Raw genomic sequence first — 17,204 nt, 5'->3', positions numbered from 1 at the left:
GCAAATATTTAACTACAGACTGAGCCGTGCTCGACGTATTATTGAGAATACATTTGGCATATTGGTTGCTCAGTGGAGAATATTCCGCAATCACATTAAAGGAAACATGGAGTTGGTAAACTTAATTATACCAGCAGCAGTTTGTTTGCACAATTTTTTAAGAATCAAGGAAGAAAATTCAAATGAATTCGAATGTCATTATTGCCCACCCACTTTAATAGACAGGATTGATCAGAATGAAAAGGAAATTAATGGAGACTGGCGTCATGATTTCAAAATGGATGCTTTTACATCTTTTCAAAGTCGTCGTGAAGAAAAACTTGCTGCAATGTACATCAGGGATGAATTTACAAAGTACTTTTTAAATGAAGGGAAACTCTCTTGGCAGCAAAGGAGAGTTGACGAAGGATCATTCTAAAATTATCTCGAACATACATACTCTTTATGGTAATTTGATTAAGTTAACTTGCATTTGACTACATTTTTATTTCAATAAAATTTAATTTTAATCTAATTCAAAGATTATCTGACGGAAGTAGCTTAGCATAAATTCGAAATTAATAAATAAAAACTTCATTATTTTTTACATGTTAATTTGAAAATACTCTAAAAAATATTCTTTAGACCATGTTACATTAGAAATTTTAGATAAATAAATATTCTAACAATGGAGAATTTGTTAAATTTTTATTCAAGCTAATTCTATTAATTGAAATTGATATTAAATGATTATTCGGTTATATGGATTCCTGTAATGAAATTTTTAAGAGAAAAATATATGTTTAATAAAGAAGGTGATCTGTTTATTAACTACATATTAAATACATATTTATTTAATATCACAAATATTGAGACGTAGTATATATACTGTTTCCAAAAACAATAGTTAATAGTAAGGCATTGGTCGTCAGATATTTTTTTTCTTTTTACACGTATAATCATAAAATACATTACCGCTTAGTTTGTACTTCAAATTTTTTTCAAACAAAAAAATATTAACAGTATTAAGAATACAGATTCATTTAAGCTACAAAACAATCGCTTTTGAAGCAATAAGAATCTGGAACAACTCTTCACGCTACTTATAAGTATATAGTTCAAGACTAGAACAAATTCCATAACTCAGTCTTTGCAATATAAGTATCCCAAAATGCAATTCAAAATAAGTAACAAAATTTAATATATAACGAAATTAAAGTAACCTTGGAATAGGTTAATGAAATAGAAAACATCGTTAAAACGATAAAGATATTTGAAATACCTATTAAAGTAAAAACGAAGTAAAAAATTCAATATTAAAATTCGTTGTTAAATACTGAAATCTTTTTTTTCTCAAAAATGTAATTAGTGATGAAGGCCTGAACTTCAAGCCTATCTGTGGGTGAAAAATTCTGTATTTCTTGACTCATCCATTGACCCCATTGCTGAATTTCGTTCAAACTTTTCCGTGAATCACGCTGCTGTGTCATTTTATTATTAATGTTTTCAATTAAGGCTTCCTCCAAAGGGTCTAATGGTTTCCTTCTTTTACCTGTAATAATATTCTAATCTATTTAAACAAATCTATTGATACATATTACAGAATAGTATTTTATACTCATGACGTAATTTTAAATGCTTTAAAATGTCATAATAAAATGTACAAAATATCATTCAATATATCATTTTTCATTTGACGAAAAAATTCAAACATGAAATAATATAAAATGAACATTGATTCTTATATGGCGCAGAGACACAATAAATAGTAAGTTATTGGTAATTATGTATTTACAAAATGAGATAAGAAATTATAAGTTACATTATTATTTGCAATAACTAAAATTTAGAATATGTAATTATATTTCTGCATAGTAAAAATAGAATCATGTTACAACTTTAAATTCAACGTACTTGAAAAAAAAGTTTCATTCCATGGAAAATGATAAAAAGATTCATTGAGAATTTTCTATTATTTCTACTTAATAACAATGATGACATAAATGGAATAATACGTATAGAACAATATTATAAAATATTAAAGTAACTCACTCGATATAGGAGATTCATTAGATTCTTTCTTCTCGAAACCTAATTTTCGAATATTTGCATGGACAGATTCTTCAGCGATTTCCGAAGAAGAAATGTTGGAAGTCGTGCTATAAAATATGAAGAGAGTAATATCATCAGCTAATTGTCAAACATCTGGATAAACAATGTGAAGCTCGAGTTGTTAACGACTTCTCATTAATAAAAAAGATTATGTTATATGTTTGTTATTTGTTTTGCACAAAATATGATCTATATTTTACTTGTTTCTATACATCAATGAATTGTCACTTAAGGTAATGATATTTAGTGGTTACGTACCCCATATACTTTAAAGTATATGGGGCACGTAAAAATGGAAATGTAGAAATATTGCCATGGTCCGGATCGGGACCAGACCGGGCTTCCCTATTAGGGAATGAAACGCCGCGCCCGATGTGGCCCTGGTCAGGAAATCGAGGTCCTGGTCTGGCCCCGATCGGGCGCGGCGTTTCATTCCCTACTAGGGCCCGGGTAGGGAAATTTCTGCATTACACCTAATAAATACATTACACCTAGTAACTTGACCTTAAGATAAGGGCGCAAATAAACTCTTAAGAACAGAGTACTTTCTTGGAACACGCTTTTTGGGCAATACTTAATTTCTACATCAAATCACTGTTCTTGTATTTATTGCAAAATTCATGTATCGGAATGACGCTCTTAATTAATATTTCCAAAGGGCAGACATAATCAATGTTGACGCAATGTTGTCTTAACATTTTTCGTCAATATTGGCAATATTTTCAAGCAATGTTAAAGCATTATTGAGTTCAAATTGAGTTTTATTTAGGTTAAAATAAGATTTTTTCAATTGTGTTTATGTTTGCCATTTAATACTTGCCTACTAGGATTCATTACTCCTCTAAGGAACGAAAAGTGTTCGTCAAAAATCCAATATTTCTTTTGTTTACCCGCTGCTCCACTCCGAGGTTTAACATTCCTGCGTGTAAAAATATTTTTCAAATAATTGTAATTATCCTTGGCTATTTTAGGTGTCCATCCTGTAAATGTTAAAAGTGGTTGAGTAAAATATGTAAATTTTTTAGATACATGAAAATTTAAGAAAGCTTTTTAGTAATATATTTATTTTATTTTTAAAAATGAGTTTCTTTTTGCAAAAATATCTTCCCACATAGCACCGAAACTTTCCTAAAAATTTATTAAAGATTTACTTGCAAACTTTAGTAAAAATTGAGTAAAGATTTAAATATCCCCCTTCAATAAATGTTTATCGTCAAACTTTCCTGAACATTTAAATTACATTTTCGACTACTCTATTATAAGTAAAAATATGTTATGAAATTTTCAGGAAAGTTTGACGATAAACATTTATTGCAGTGGGAAAAAATCTTTACACAATTTCTGCTAAAGTTTACAAGTAAATAATTCCAAGTTTGCAAGTCAATTTTTAATAAATTTTTAGAAAAGTTTCGATGCCATGTGGGTTTTAATTTTCCGACATATTATGATCCGAATTTCCCGGTTTGTAGCTTGTAAGGGAAAATTTTTATCTAAATACCATTGAATAATATGAAAACTATATTATATAACGATTGAAATAAGTCCAAGAACGTTGAAAAACAATCTCTTCTATCAGGTGTCATTTTTTCATAATTTCATTAGTTTTTAAGGAAATAAAAGGAAAAGTTTCTTTTTTGTTTATTTTCAATGTTTCACCATTTTCAGCTCAAGAAAAAAGGGATGTCCATTCAATTATAGGTGGTACTGTTAAGTGCAGGTATTACATACATTTTGATGGTTCTTATGAACAAGCATGAGAATAAATGTTTCCATTTATAGCATATTAATTTTTATTATTATTAATATTAATTATTAATATCATATTAATAAAAATTAAAATGACATTGTTTTGAAAGCTGTATTCAAATTTAAAAAAAAATTTTTTCTTCTATCCATAAATGTTAACAATATAAATTAATTGAAATATTCATTGAATGATAAATTAACTTAATATGATTAGAGTACTCTATTTCATTTCATAGCGACCAAGAATGAATGACAAAATAAGTTTTTAAAATTTCGTTACAAAATATTTCAGATAAAATTACTTTTTTTCTATTCGTTTTTGTAAATTATGGTGTTTTCTATATTTGCTCTCACAAAAAACGAGTTTTCATAAAGTATTCACCCAAATATATAATCAATAAAATTAGCAAACTGCATATTTTACATAGGATCCTATCTAAATGTCCACATAAAATTCTCGCGATGAATTCTTTAGACAATTTATTTAACTTACCACTGAACTTTTTGGCTATATTAAACCACGCGTTGCCAATTAAGTGTGAATTGCGTTTTTCAATGGGCAATGTAAAATTCCATAAGCACTCATTTTCCTTTACTAATTCCAACAGCGTGATCAAATTTTTTTCAGTTGCCTCAGCAATGCCCATTTCGTTCAATTCGATTTCATTCCTATTTTCTTCATCAACAATCGGTTGGATTGGTGGTGAAGAGATAGTCTCCCCAGTTTTTAGATTCATCATTCTATTTTTCGAATAAGATTGATTATTTTCAAGAGATTCCTCTGCTATTAAATTAGGATTTTTTTAGTACTGATGAAGTTATCAAGTCATGAGAATTAATTTGTGTGGGAGCAGTTGGTGGTAAAGAGATAGTCTCCCTAGTTTTTAGATTCATCATTCTATTTTTCGAATTAGGTTGATTATTTTCAATAGATTCCTCTGCTATTAAAGTAGGATTCTTTAGTACTGATGAAGTTATCAAGTCATGAGAATTAATTTGTGTGGGAGCAGTTTTAACGGTCCACATTTTTTGAGAACCTATACTTGTTTTATAAGTAGCAAAATCTACAGATTCGACACTTTTGACAATAGGAAGATTTTTGCCCTTAATCTTAACTGGATTGTTAATTTGGTTCATATCTGCCTGTAAAACCTAAATACAAGAAACAGTTCCATATTAAGTAAGCTTTTTAATGTTTATAGCCAAAAAATCAATTTTATTTGATTTAATATTGTTTTACATCGCTTTAGTTACTTTTTAAACAAAGATTTAATTATGTAAATAGAAAAGTGCCTTTTACACAATTTGATATCATAGGAATGAACAAATTCGTTGCTTTCATTTTTAAGATTGCGTAATTCGATGCATAAAAAAAATATTCTCTCCTCAATTCTGCTCCTTTTTTATTTAACATCAGAATGACTCAATTGAGCCAACTAGAAGTCAAAATTTTTAACAACATCGTTGGTTTTATAATTACTTGAGTCGTGGAGCAAAGCTTTTATTGGTGAATTACATAAAATTTCAACAATAAAACACTTGATATAAAAGTTTGAAACAATTAGAATCAAATTTACAGACAATAAAAAGTCTCTCTTAAAAAATGTTTACATTTTAATGATATTTTAATATATTTTGAATAAATGATGTAGATTCATTATTTATATTTTCTAAAATACTAACCTCCTCTTCATCTTCATCCAAAAACTCAATATTGTCATAATCGCTTTGGTTAACAATAACATTTCCAATACATGTTATTTTATCAAAGTCTATATTTTGAAAACACCCATGTCTCCATCCGTCTTTATAAGGAACTTTTTCTTTGCACATTTCGCAATAAAGATGTCTCAATACCTAATAATAAATAATTGAAAATAATTAATAGTTTTATTATATGCGTATCTCTAATTAGATTTTTAATGCGACTAATCTTTTTTTCAATTACAATACAATTATTATATTTTATTTATCAAAAATGACATATTTTGCAATTTTTAATTATTAAAAATACGAGATGGCAATTAACATTAATTAATTTTTATATTGATGAAGCCTGATGCTTATTTATATTTTTACCGTTATTTAAAAAAATTTTCATAACTTCAGAGAATTATTTTTGCAACTATAATATTTTTAATATGCTGAAAAAGTTTTAAAATATAATTTAAAAATATATTTAATCTATTAAAATGAATACATCAAAGACAAAATGAGAGTAGAATAATCGTTAGATAATAATGTTACAAAATTATTACATGTTTTATTTACGGTATATTTATAATTATAATTACAGTAGGGATTCGATTATTCGTTCACTTTGTACTTTTATCGATTATCTGAATACATGCCTGCATCCATTTATCCGGATAATTGAGTTTCTACTGTACATGTTATTTAAAAAAAATGTTATTTATGATTTCAAATTATTTGTAAACGTTCTTATTAAAAAAACTTTTAAAGTAAAAAATGTATATATATATTTTTCATTTTATACAACTTACTCCTTGGTAATTATAGTCCATTTTGTGCGGCAACTATAATATTAAATAAGGAACAGAAAATTTGTTAATGATTTATTTAAATGATTGTTTGCAAAATTATAAAAATTTTAATATTTCATTTGAACACGCAAAATTAATCCTTCGTGATGTTTGACGACAAACCGAATACGTATATATTAAGCTTAATTATCTACACAAGTGTTTAACAGTACAAAAGAATTACCATATATACTTTAAATAATAATAGTTCATAAAAATGTGTGAAGTTTAATAACATTTTTTATTTTTATTTCATAAAAAACATTAATGTTACAATAATATAATACATATGTACAGGTTATGTTGTCAAGCATTAAAAACACTGCGTGCTCAAAAGACTACAAAAACAATACATTTTATTTATCAATGTAAATAAAAAGTTCAAGATTTATTTTTAATAATATTTAAAAATATACTTACTTACAAACTATCGAGAATTATTATTGACGATGAACGTAAAACTGTTTATCATCGTGTTTCATTCTCGTGGCCAGAACAAACTGAATCGACTGAGCTCGAGAAACTCTATTAATAATTCACTTTATTGTAAATTACAAAATCTTCTTCTTTATTTATATTATAATATAATTAAATTGAAAATTGTCTTTCTCTAATAATAATTTCATTTTATCAATACGAACATTCTTTCACCTTCTAAAATAAAACTTAAAATTCAAAATTCCCGCAAAAAATAAGTTTTTCCTATCTCATTGGAAAAGCGGCGTGTGAACGAAATCTTGTAAGTAAAAAAAAAAAAACTTTTTTACCGAAGGTGTAAATGTACCTTAAGACATTTATTTTGACATAATGTTAGGGTTGTCGCACAATGGCTTCACGTATGTAAGACATTTATTTTGATATTTAAGAAGTAGAACAAAATAATCATGGATGGCGCTATTTCCTTGGCGGATTGTTTAAAATATTTAAAAATTAAGTCTTGTCCTCCTTCCTTATATTTTCATTGTCCTCAATGAAAGTTTGCAGGTGGAGTTTAATTGAATCTAAACCGTTGTTGTTGTATTTGTACGTCTTTTTCGCATAGTTATGACTCTATACAATATGTATAAATTTTTAATAACTATGAGAGCGATTAAGAGAAGTAATATTTTAAAGGCCATTGAAATGTAGGTGGTTGCGTCAGAAAATATCCCCAAAAATGGAATTTCCATCTGAAAAATTAATTTTTTATAAGTTTTGCTTTTTTTGTGTAAGCACCTTAAAATAATTTTTTTTTTTGAAACATAATTATTAGTGACATAATTCTATGGACAATTGTAATATGATTGTTTGTAACTTTCTTTAAAATAAGGAGGAAAGAAGAAGGCGACCTCCAAATCCCCTTCCTTCTTTTCTTTCGCCCTTCTTTTATTTATTTATTTATTTTATTATTTACTTATTTTTTTTACAACTTTTGATAATATATTTATTGATTGATTAATTATTGACTGTCATAACAAATTCTTATAATTATGTTGTGTTTATTACTAATTATTAAAATATTTATTTTGATAGTTAGTTTAAATTTTTATATTATTCTTAAAACATTTTTAAGTATAATTTTGCCATTCGTTTATCTATATATATTTTTTTTTAATCCCAACTGTCATTGTCATTGTATCTTTTCTTGGGCTCGTCAATTGGTTTTCCTGGGATTTCCAAGAATTCATCGCTATTTTCAGTTTCTGTACCTGTCTTTGGTATTAGTCGTTTGTTTCGGATAGGCCTATTACAGTTTGATTTTATATGCCCTCTTTCATAACAGCTTTCGCAACTTTTAGTCCATTTATAGAGTTTTAATTTTAAAATCGTTGGTTGTTCTAAGCACATTACATAAGTTTTTACATTCAAACTGGATGATTCTTCTTCGCAAAAGTAATAAGTATCATCTAATTGCTTTAGAATTTTATATGCAGCTGTATGTTTAGCATCTCTTATTTTCCTTTCATTTTCCGCTAAAGTTACAAACGTATTACCATTATTAAGGTCTTTTAAAGTACATTTGACAGTATATCTCCTACAGTTAGGTGGTCCTGTTACTTTTTCTATTACATATGTGGGTTTAGTAAAATCGTATTCAATAGCTATTTCCTCTAACTCCTTTTTTGGGAATTCGATTCTGCTAATATTTCCTTTAGGAAATTTGTTTTCCTCGATCACTTCTCCTTGAATGGGTGGTGTTTGGAGTACCAGTTGAGTCATCTATAAAATATAAAATAGTATTATTATTTTTATTCATACGAAAGTTTTAATTTATCAACGTGTTTTTGGAACCTTTGACCTTCTTCATTTGTTAAAATTACATTATTTTTGTCTAAGATATCTACGATTTTGTATGGACCGTGATAGTGTGGGTCAAATTTCTTTTTGATACCTTCTCGAATTACATAGGCTTTGTCACCTATCTTTCCTTTAAACAATTTAACCTTTCGGTCGTATCTTTCTTTTGATTTCCATTTTGCTGCTAATAAATTATTTGCTGCGATGATTCGAATTTCCTTTAATCTAGTTATTAGTTCAGTCAAATAGGAACCATATGTTTCTAATTTTTCTTCCGAAGGAAAGGAACTAGGAGTACAGGTTATCTTTCCAAAGACAAGCTCGTAGGGAGTGAAATTAGTCGCTTCATGAACTGAAGTATTGTATGCAAGCATGGCGAAAGGTAATAATTTATCCCAGTCATCATAATCGGCAGCATTTTGCTTGATATATTCTACTAATACAGCATGACTTCGCTCCAAGAGTAGGTAGTAGGTAATTTTCCTACAGTATCTAGTGAAACTTTATCAAAAGCGTCTAATGGAGTATCTGTGATAAGCATTGGTTCACGGGTTTTAATTCGAACTAGTTTTTACTCTTGACAAGTGGGACATTTTCGAATGAATTTGGTTACTTGATTTTTCATTCCTGGCCATGAAAATTTTTCTCTTATTCTTCTGTATGTTTTAGTTACTCCTTTGTGTTCTGCTATGTTTCTTCTGTGAAATTGTTTAATGATGTACATTCAGACTTCTTCCTTAGGTACTGATATTTGTCCGTAACATATTATTAGTTTTCTATTACTATTTTCAAAAATGGAGTTGAGGATTTGTAAGAACTCTCCTCTTGCTAGTTCGTCGGTCAAATCTCCTTTTCTGAATATTCTTATTTCTTCTATTTTCCCTCGATAACAAAAGGTTTTTAAATTTTTTAATCCAATATATACATTTTCTTTAATTAATGGGTCAAAATGATTATGTTTTATAACTATACTGAAAATATTGTATTTTCCTCTTGGGGTTATTATAATTTGTCCTTTTATTGGTTTTTTTGTTCTTGTACATCTATTACTCCTATGTCAATAAGTAATCTGCTAATAGAAGTGTTAAATTCGCAATCTGCAGATATAAAATGAACATAGTTGCCTTTATAATATGTAAGATTTTCTCTACTGCTCATGATATTTGTGTTTTCTTTCTTTATTCTGGAAAGGCTAAATGGTATTTCTGGATAAACACTGGATAAAGGGGTTTTTATTATAAGTCTTTTATTTTGATCATCTTTATTTTTTTTTCTTTTACAATCTTCTAATTCTTCACTACTTGATTCTGTCTCTATTTCTTTTATTTCCCCATGATATGGTGTGGATGCTGCTGTAGGGTTGTTGAGGTAGGCAAAAGTGTTCATATCGTGAAAGGTTACACTTTTTCGATTAAAGTTTTTATCTCGTTTCGTGGTTGGTGTATCATGTATTTGTTGTTCTTCTTTTTCTATCGCTCTTCCATCTCTTTATTCTATTCATCCGAACCTTAAGTCTCAAAATTAATTCCATTGTTTTCATTATTTGTTTCTGAATTTTGCTCTTTCCACATTGATTCACCCTTGGCATAGTCCTAAATAAGCTCTAATTGTTGTGAAAAATCGGAATGATTACCTGGAATATAATCTAAGGCTGCTTCGTGAACTGCTTCATCATCATCTCCGTCAGAATGAATAGGCCAATTTCTATGGGGCTTTGACGAGTTTTTTAGCCATTCTTTACGTTGTTTTAATGATTCATCAAAACGAGCAAAAGAATCATGTAATTCTGCTCTTTGTTGTTTATTGTTGTGTATAATTTATTATATCCCTTTGTTCTACTGAAGAACTTTCTTCGCTAGTATAATTAGGCGGTTCTATTGTAACTATTGGATTTTTTATGTTGTCTATAGTAAGGTTAAATTTCGGTAGTAATTCAGGTGGTGCACTTTTTGGACTTTTTATTCCTGCTGGAGGAAGTTTTAAGCTTGGGAGGACACTTTTACTTGGTTTTTGAATAGGCGGGTTTGGTCTTATAACTTCTTGTGAACTTTTTTCTATTTTTTCTATAAGGTCGTTCTTTAATTGAGCTGACCTTCTTTTTGAAACTCTTAATCCTATTGTACTTACATCTAATGTTGCAGTAGATGTTGGAGGTTTTAAAATAGATTTTAATTAAGAATTTTCAGTGCCTTTTCTTGGTCTGCCTCTTTTAGGCTTAATATTAGAATCTACTTTTAGTTTTACCTTATCAAGTTTTTTATTCATTAAAATTCTAATTGGTTGAGTGTCGTTTTTTGAAATTTCTTTGTCATCTGAATAGACATTTCTGGATAATGCATCTGCATTTGTGTTTAATTTACCAGATTTATGTTGAAATTCGTAATCATAATCTCGTAATTTCAATCGCCATCTGATTAATCTTTGTCCTGTATCCTTTATTGTGTCTATCCACCTTAAAGGTTCGTGGTCACTAACTAGAGTAAATTTCTTACCATATATGTACGGTCTGAAATGATGAACTGCATATAAAACTGCTAAGCATTCTTTCTCTGTTGTTGAATAATTTAATTCGGGTGTATCCATCTTTGTCTTGACTTAATACTGCTCCTATTGCAAAATCTGAAGCATCTGTTGTTACGGTTAAAGGCTTGCTGTAATCTAGGTATTAACACAGTTTGCAAAATGTTTGTTTGACAAGGTTTTATAATGTTTTATTTTTATTAATTTGTTTAATTTTTATTTTATAATGTTTTGTTCCGTTACAAGGAGCAATGAAACCGTCGACTTGGTTTTTTCGCGATTCGGATAATCTCGTGTATATTCGGAACGCGCCTGCGCGTTCGCTTTGAAGGAATATACTTGTTGAAGAGGGGATAAGAAGAGTCAAACAAACATTTTGCAAACTGTGTTTTAATCCACATTTCATTTCATTAAAACGATTACAAAATTGCAACAATTATTGTTAAAAAACAATATTGTAAACTTGAAAAAGAAACAAAAGTTAATTTAATTTTTTATCAAATTATTTATAACAATTTTTTTATCATGAAAAACAATTTTATAGTAAGTTGATAGATTAGGGAAGTTATTAAAATTTTTATATAAGAACAGTAAAATTTCTAAAAAAAATATATAAAATTTAAAAAAATTTGTTTAAAATAATTGTTTATAACAATTATTTTTTAATGTAAATAAAATGGATTTATCCTTAAAACAAAGTTTAAATCATTTGGATAGTTTATCAATTGTTTTTGTTGTTACATTTTGTAAAAAAATAAAATTTTAAAGAAATCAATAAATATGTGTTAGTTGTTTATTTAAAAATATAAATAATTAATAATTAAGCAATAAAAATGACCCGATTTATCTTATATTTATCACTGATCATTAGCCAAGAGGAACTATTTAATTCTGTTAAGATTTACGGGCTATTAGTACTTTTGAACAGCTGCTTGCATACAGCGACTAGCATTGAAAGCGCAGTTCGCCGCTGCGCGAAAAGACAAAAAATTCAATATCTCGGAAAGTTTAAGAGTCTCCATCGATTTTTTTATGAAAATACTCGTGAGATCCTAAGGAATCGAAATATTAGTATTAGAAAAAAATTAAAGATACGTTTATCAAAGAAAAATTTGTTTAAACAATAATAATTTTTTATTTTTTTTGTTTAAAAAAAAAAATTTTTTTTTGTAAATTTTTTTTGTAAATTGTTAGCTAGTAATACGTATTCCCTGCTTTTACTTTTATATTTGTATTGCTATTTGCTTTATTTTCAATTAATGTTTCTCTTGCTTGAAAGGATTCTTTGTCTGAGAAAAATATGGGTTCGATGGGATTAGAATGAGTTACTAATGTATTATGCCAAAATGAAATCTCAACTTTTTCTTCTCGCAAATAATCTTTTCCTAATATGCCGTCTGAGTCTATGGGAAAGTTGAAAGGTACTACTTAAAAAGTCACTTCTTTTCCTTTTTTTTCTATTTGAACTGTTCCTAGTGTTCTTAATGTTATAGGAATTATTTCTGCTATATTTATGGCTTCATGCTGAAGAATCTCTAGATCTGGTTGTAATGCATTGAATTTAATTAGGTTTACATCCGCTCCGGTATCTACTAATAGTTTTGCAGATGTGTTTAGAAAACTCTATGATTTCATTGTAATTACTGGGGATTCTTTTGTATTACTTGTGTGGTAGATTTTTCTTGTGATCGTAGAATCCGTACACTTGTCGGACGGTCTTTTTGTTGTGCACTCGTCGTCGCGTCTGTCCGTCGAGCTGAGTTCAAGTTTAAATTATCCTTTTCATCAAGATGTGGGGATTGAGCGCGTGGTGACGTTCTAGTCCCTTCATATGATTTGTTCCCTTGAACTTCTTGTGGTAATGAGTGAGAATAATAAGGATATGAATTATAAGGCACATAAGCATTAGGAGGATAATAGTTAGGATGACTAAAGATTTGTTGTTGGTGACTGGTAGATGCGTACTGTGTTGAGTAAGGATTTTTTAGTATTCCGGTAGGAATTGGAGGTTGAGTGTGATATCTCATTTGTTCATTAGGGTAGGGAAAACGCACTCTTGGACTAGGGCTTCTTTTTCTATGTCCGCAGTCACTTGGTTGATAATGACCTGAATAGTGATAAGCATTATAATATTGATGTCGGCCCTCAAAATCTAATGCGAATTTGAAGGCTTCTTCTAAGGTAATCGAGTTCCGTATCCAATAAGGCGACAAAAAATTTAAAATTTACTAGATTTGTCGAAAACTTGTTACTAGGAGGTTTTCGTTATCGCTGATTACGAATTTGATATCACTTTTTCAAAATTTAAAATGTCAAATCCAATAAGTCGGATGGCAAATTTAAAAATTTAATAAAAATTTTTGGTCGCCATATTGGATCCGCCATTTCGAATTATGAAAAACTGATAGCAGATTCGTAATCAGTGACCCCGAAAACCCCCGAGTAACATAAGTTTCAAGCAAATCTAGTGAATTTCAAATTTTTTTTGGTCGCCATATTGGATACGCCATTTTGAATTTTGGAAATCTGACATCGTATTCATAATCAGCGACCCAAAAAACCCCCGAGTAACGAGTTTCAAGTAAATCCGATGAGTTTTTAATTTTCGTCCGCCATATTGGATCTGAAAGTTCCATGTCTACAAATATTCATCTTATTCAGCTTTTCCGGGCATTGTCGACAATGCTCAGTCTATCTTGGGCAATGTCGAAAATGATATAAATAAAGAAGTGTTAATGATATAAACAAAGTTCATATTATTTCCCTCACAATAAACTTTCGTCAATGAATAATTTGTAGTGTTAAGAAAAATTTTATTGACTAGTGAATAATCAACTGTCGAAAGTTAACGACGCAAGTAGGGTCAGTCGGGGTAAATCCGAACGGGGGGTAAATCCGAACGCTAATTATTTCAGCTTAATTAAAATTTTTAAAAATAAGTTCGATATGAGAATTTTTACCTCAGATCCTCTTGAAGAGATTCTAAGTATTATCCCATTTTTTGTTTGTTAATTAGCAACAGCATAAACAAAGATAACAAGTATTGCAAAAAAGATTGAAAATCAAAGATGACACTCTTTCAGTATTTTGTCTCGTATTTGAAGAAAAAGAAGCTAAAAATTCATTTTATTATTTATAATTGTTTGTTATGAATACTAGAACAGAAACTATATTTGATTTTTGCCTTCTGTAAAATTTTATTAATAATATCAGACCGTTCGTATTTACCCAAGAAAATTGGAAAACTGGGGTAAATCCGAACGGTATTTTCAATAATTTTTTTTTACATCAGAGCCACACAAAATTGTTTATATTTGATTACACTATTATTTTAACATTATAAAAGTACATAGAAAAAAGTTTTTCTTTCTATACGTATCCTCGTTAGTAATTAATAAGCAGAAACTTAATCTCTGTTCTCTCGAAGGAGTGTTTCAATTTTTTTGCCAAATGGTTTGTTGAAAAAAGTTTTTCAGGATCTTAATAAAATTTGGTATTCTACGGTTTTTGGGGTCGCTAATTACCAATTTGAAGTCAGTTTTTCAAAATTCAAAATGGCGGACGACAATTACAAAATTCATTGGATTCGCTCGAAAATTGTTACTCGGGGGGTTTCAGGGTTAGCAAATTAGATCATTTTTAAAAATAAGTTTTAGGAAAGTACGCCATTTTGAATTTAAAAAATTTGACTTTTATTTTTGTATTTACATTCAATCACTCCAAAATACTTTCTGTACCAAGTTTTGCAAAAATCCGTTATGATTTGATAAAGTTATTGAAGGTTTTAATTGTGTAATGCATTTTAATTTTTAACCTGTTTGATTTTTGTATTTATATATGATGCATTATTACATAATAGGTTTATTATCGTATTTTTTTTGAGTTTTTATATAAGTTTAACAATTGCAATACTTTAAATTTATTTTCCCTAAGATTTTTCTGAAATACAGTGGCGTTCGTATTTACCCCCATATTTTAGGAAAGTTGCAAAGTATCGAGGTAAATACGAACGCTAAGTTTCCTGCGATTGTAATTTATCAAAAATTTTTTCTACCCCATAAAATTGTTCTATGGAAGTAAAGTAACAACTTCATGCACCAGAATACCGGAAGTATTTTTTTTTAAAGAAAAAACTTATGTTATTGTTGAAACTTACTAAAAGCGTTCGGATTTACCCCAGTTGACCCTATCTATTAATTATAATTTAAAATGGATAATTCAGTCGACAAGAACCGTTTTCAAAATAATTTAATGAATCGAATATCATCGAAACGTGCAGATAATAGTGCCTTTCTTTATTCTGCTGAATACGAAGAATGTGTGAAAAAAGTGGGTAGTTTGAAATTAAAAATAAAAAAGACTTCAAATGAGTGTAGATTTTTAAAAAAATATGACACGATTTCTGTTAACTACAGAAGCGCCTATGGGCCTCTCAAAGGCACGTACACACGTAGGCAAAATGTAGCAAAATCGAGTTGAATTGACGACACGTATGCACGCGTGCGTGCAATTTACGTTCTGTTACGTTTTCAACGTGTATGTCTGGACAGGCTGAAGATTGTATAAAAATATATTTGTATTTATTTATTTAAATATTTTATAAAAAATAAAAATAAACAAAGGGTTAAAAGGTAAGTGACCATATTTTTTTAATGATATAATTAATTTTTATTTGTAAATATATATATTTGTATAAAATTATACTCGCTTTCTGAAGAAAAATTCCTTTTTAAATTATCCGCTATTTGAAAACGTAAAATTCTTCAAAACCAAGCATAAGCGTAATTTTTTTTATTTATTTATTTTGTGGTTTAATTATATTTTCTTATTGCCAAGAAAGTTAAGAAAAGAATTTTTTGTTCATGAGAGTTTTGAAACTTGAATTAAATCGTAATTTTAAAACATGTACTTTAAGTATAATTTTATTATTTTATTACTATGAACAAAAATAAACAAATCAATTTGATCGCATTTTAGGCAAATTGTACAGAACTTTTATATATCAAACAATTTTTATTAAACAAAGTTTCCATTTAATTAAGGTACAAAATATATATAAGATTTCAATAAACATTTAACGTTAATAAAACAATTAATGTACTTTAAAGTTTATATCATTAAATTGTTATTGAAAACTAATTTTAATATAATTTTTTTATTATAGATGAATCAAAATTCTAGAACCGTTGAAATAAAATTTCAAAACAATATTAGATACGTGAAGGTTAAAGATAATCTGCTAAAAAAATCGGTAATCACCGAAAATTATCCAGAAGGAAGCAAATTGGAATATTCTGAAAATGGAAAAACATTTTTGTTGGAAACTGATGAGCATCACTATCATTTAGAGCAAAATGTCGAGGTTTACGACGTTGTTGTATCAACAGGTACGGAATTTTATCATGGATTAATCACTTCTTATAGGTCTTATTTTTCTTATAATTTTATCACCTTTTAAGAAATAAATAATTTTAGTTGATAATACATTTTATGTTTAATAATATTTAATAGTTAGTGCTAAAGTGGTCCCTTTTCATGAGGGCGTACAGAAATTTCTTATTCTTACTTAGAATTTTTAATATTCTCAAATAAAATAACTGCATTTGTTTAATAAAATTAATATTTTTTAAGTAAAATTCTTTTAAAGCTACTATCTTGTTCACCATTTATGCTAATTTTAATGTTTTTAAATAATTTGTTAAATAAAACATTTATACACTAATGATTTTAATGTCTCTTTTAGTTACTCCAATTCCAAAGGACCTTGGTGCAAACAAGAGGAAAAGGTTTCACGAAATATATAGTGAATTAGATAAAAATGATTTGGAGAAATCGACTAAAAAGAAAAAGGTAAAGTGTTTCTAATTTCAAACATTACCAAGTAATTGCTTTATCTGTTGCATTTTTATTTAATTGTCATAAATGATATTTTATATATGTTCTTATCTTTAACTTTAATCGAGACTTTAAGAAATGGTTGTTTGCTTTTTGTTATATAAATTCTTTATAAACAATTTATTTTAATGA

At 28.2% G+C, this 17,204-nt stretch overlaps 2 protein-coding genes across 2 annotated transcripts; both read right to left on the bottom strand.

Annotated features, from left to right (window-relative positions):
• Nucleotides 1-881: 881 nt before the first annotated feature.
• LOC127282252 (uncharacterized) lies at nucleotides 882-5,688 on the bottom strand. Its single transcript, XM_051306423.1, has 5 exons — nucleotides 5,521-5,688; nucleotides 4,331-4,989; nucleotides 2,912-3,071; nucleotides 2,032-2,138; nucleotides 882-1,531 (listed from the first exon to the last, which is right to left on the bottom strand). Exons 2-5 carry the CDS (start codon nucleotides 4,575-4,577, stop codon nucleotides 1,296-1,298), a joined length of 750 nt encoding a protein of 249 aa, XP_051162380.1. The 5' UTR covers nucleotides 4,578-4,989; nucleotides 5,521-5,688; the 3' UTR covers nucleotides 882-1,295.
• Nucleotides 5,689-7,970: 2,282 nt separating this feature from the next.
• On the bottom strand, nucleotides 7,971-11,240 carry LOC127282289 (uncharacterized). The gene is made up of 2 exons (XM_051306461.1): nucleotides 10,902-11,240; nucleotides 7,971-8,579 (listed from the first exon to the last, which is right to left on the bottom strand). The coding sequence occupies exons 1-2, from the start codon at nucleotides 11,238-11,240 to the stop codon at nucleotides 7,971-7,973; spliced, it is 948 nt and encodes a 315-aa protein (XP_051162418.1).
• Nucleotides 11,241-17,204: the final 5,964 nt, after the last annotated feature.

Source organism: Leptopilina boulardi, unplaced genomic scaffold, assembly GCF_019393585.1.
Source record: "Leptopilina boulardi isolate dan_hultmark-lab unplaced genomic scaffold, ZJU_Lbou_2.1 LbouV2_292, whole genome shotgun sequence".
Lineage (NCBI taxonomy): Eukaryota > Metazoa > Arthropoda > Insecta > Hymenoptera > Figitidae > Leptopilina > Leptopilina boulardi.
This window is presented reverse-complemented; position numbering and strand designations above follow the sequence as displayed.

Bases quoted from the DNA above. Each gene is read 5' to 3' on its own strand.
- LOC127282252 (XM_051306423.1), bottom strand. From the start codon at position 4,577: ATGATGAATCTAAAAACTGGGGAGACTATCTCTTCACCACCAATCCAA. The intron at 3,072-4,330 runs GTAAGTTAAATA...TAACATTTACAG, and splicing joins TATAGCCAAAAAGTTCAGTG to GATGGACACCTAAAATAGCC. The intron at 2,139-2,911 runs GCAAGTATTAAA...CATATTTTATAG, and splicing joins GGAGTAATGAATCCTAGTAG to CACGACTTCCAACATTTCTT.
- LOC127282289 (XM_051306461.1), bottom strand. From the start codon at position 11,240: ATGGATACACCCGAATTAAATTATTCAACAACAGAGAAAGAATGCTTA. The intron at 8,580-10,901 runs GTAAAACTAAAA...TATATTTTATAG, and splicing joins TGAATAAAAAACTTGATAAG to ATGACTCAACTGGTACTCCA.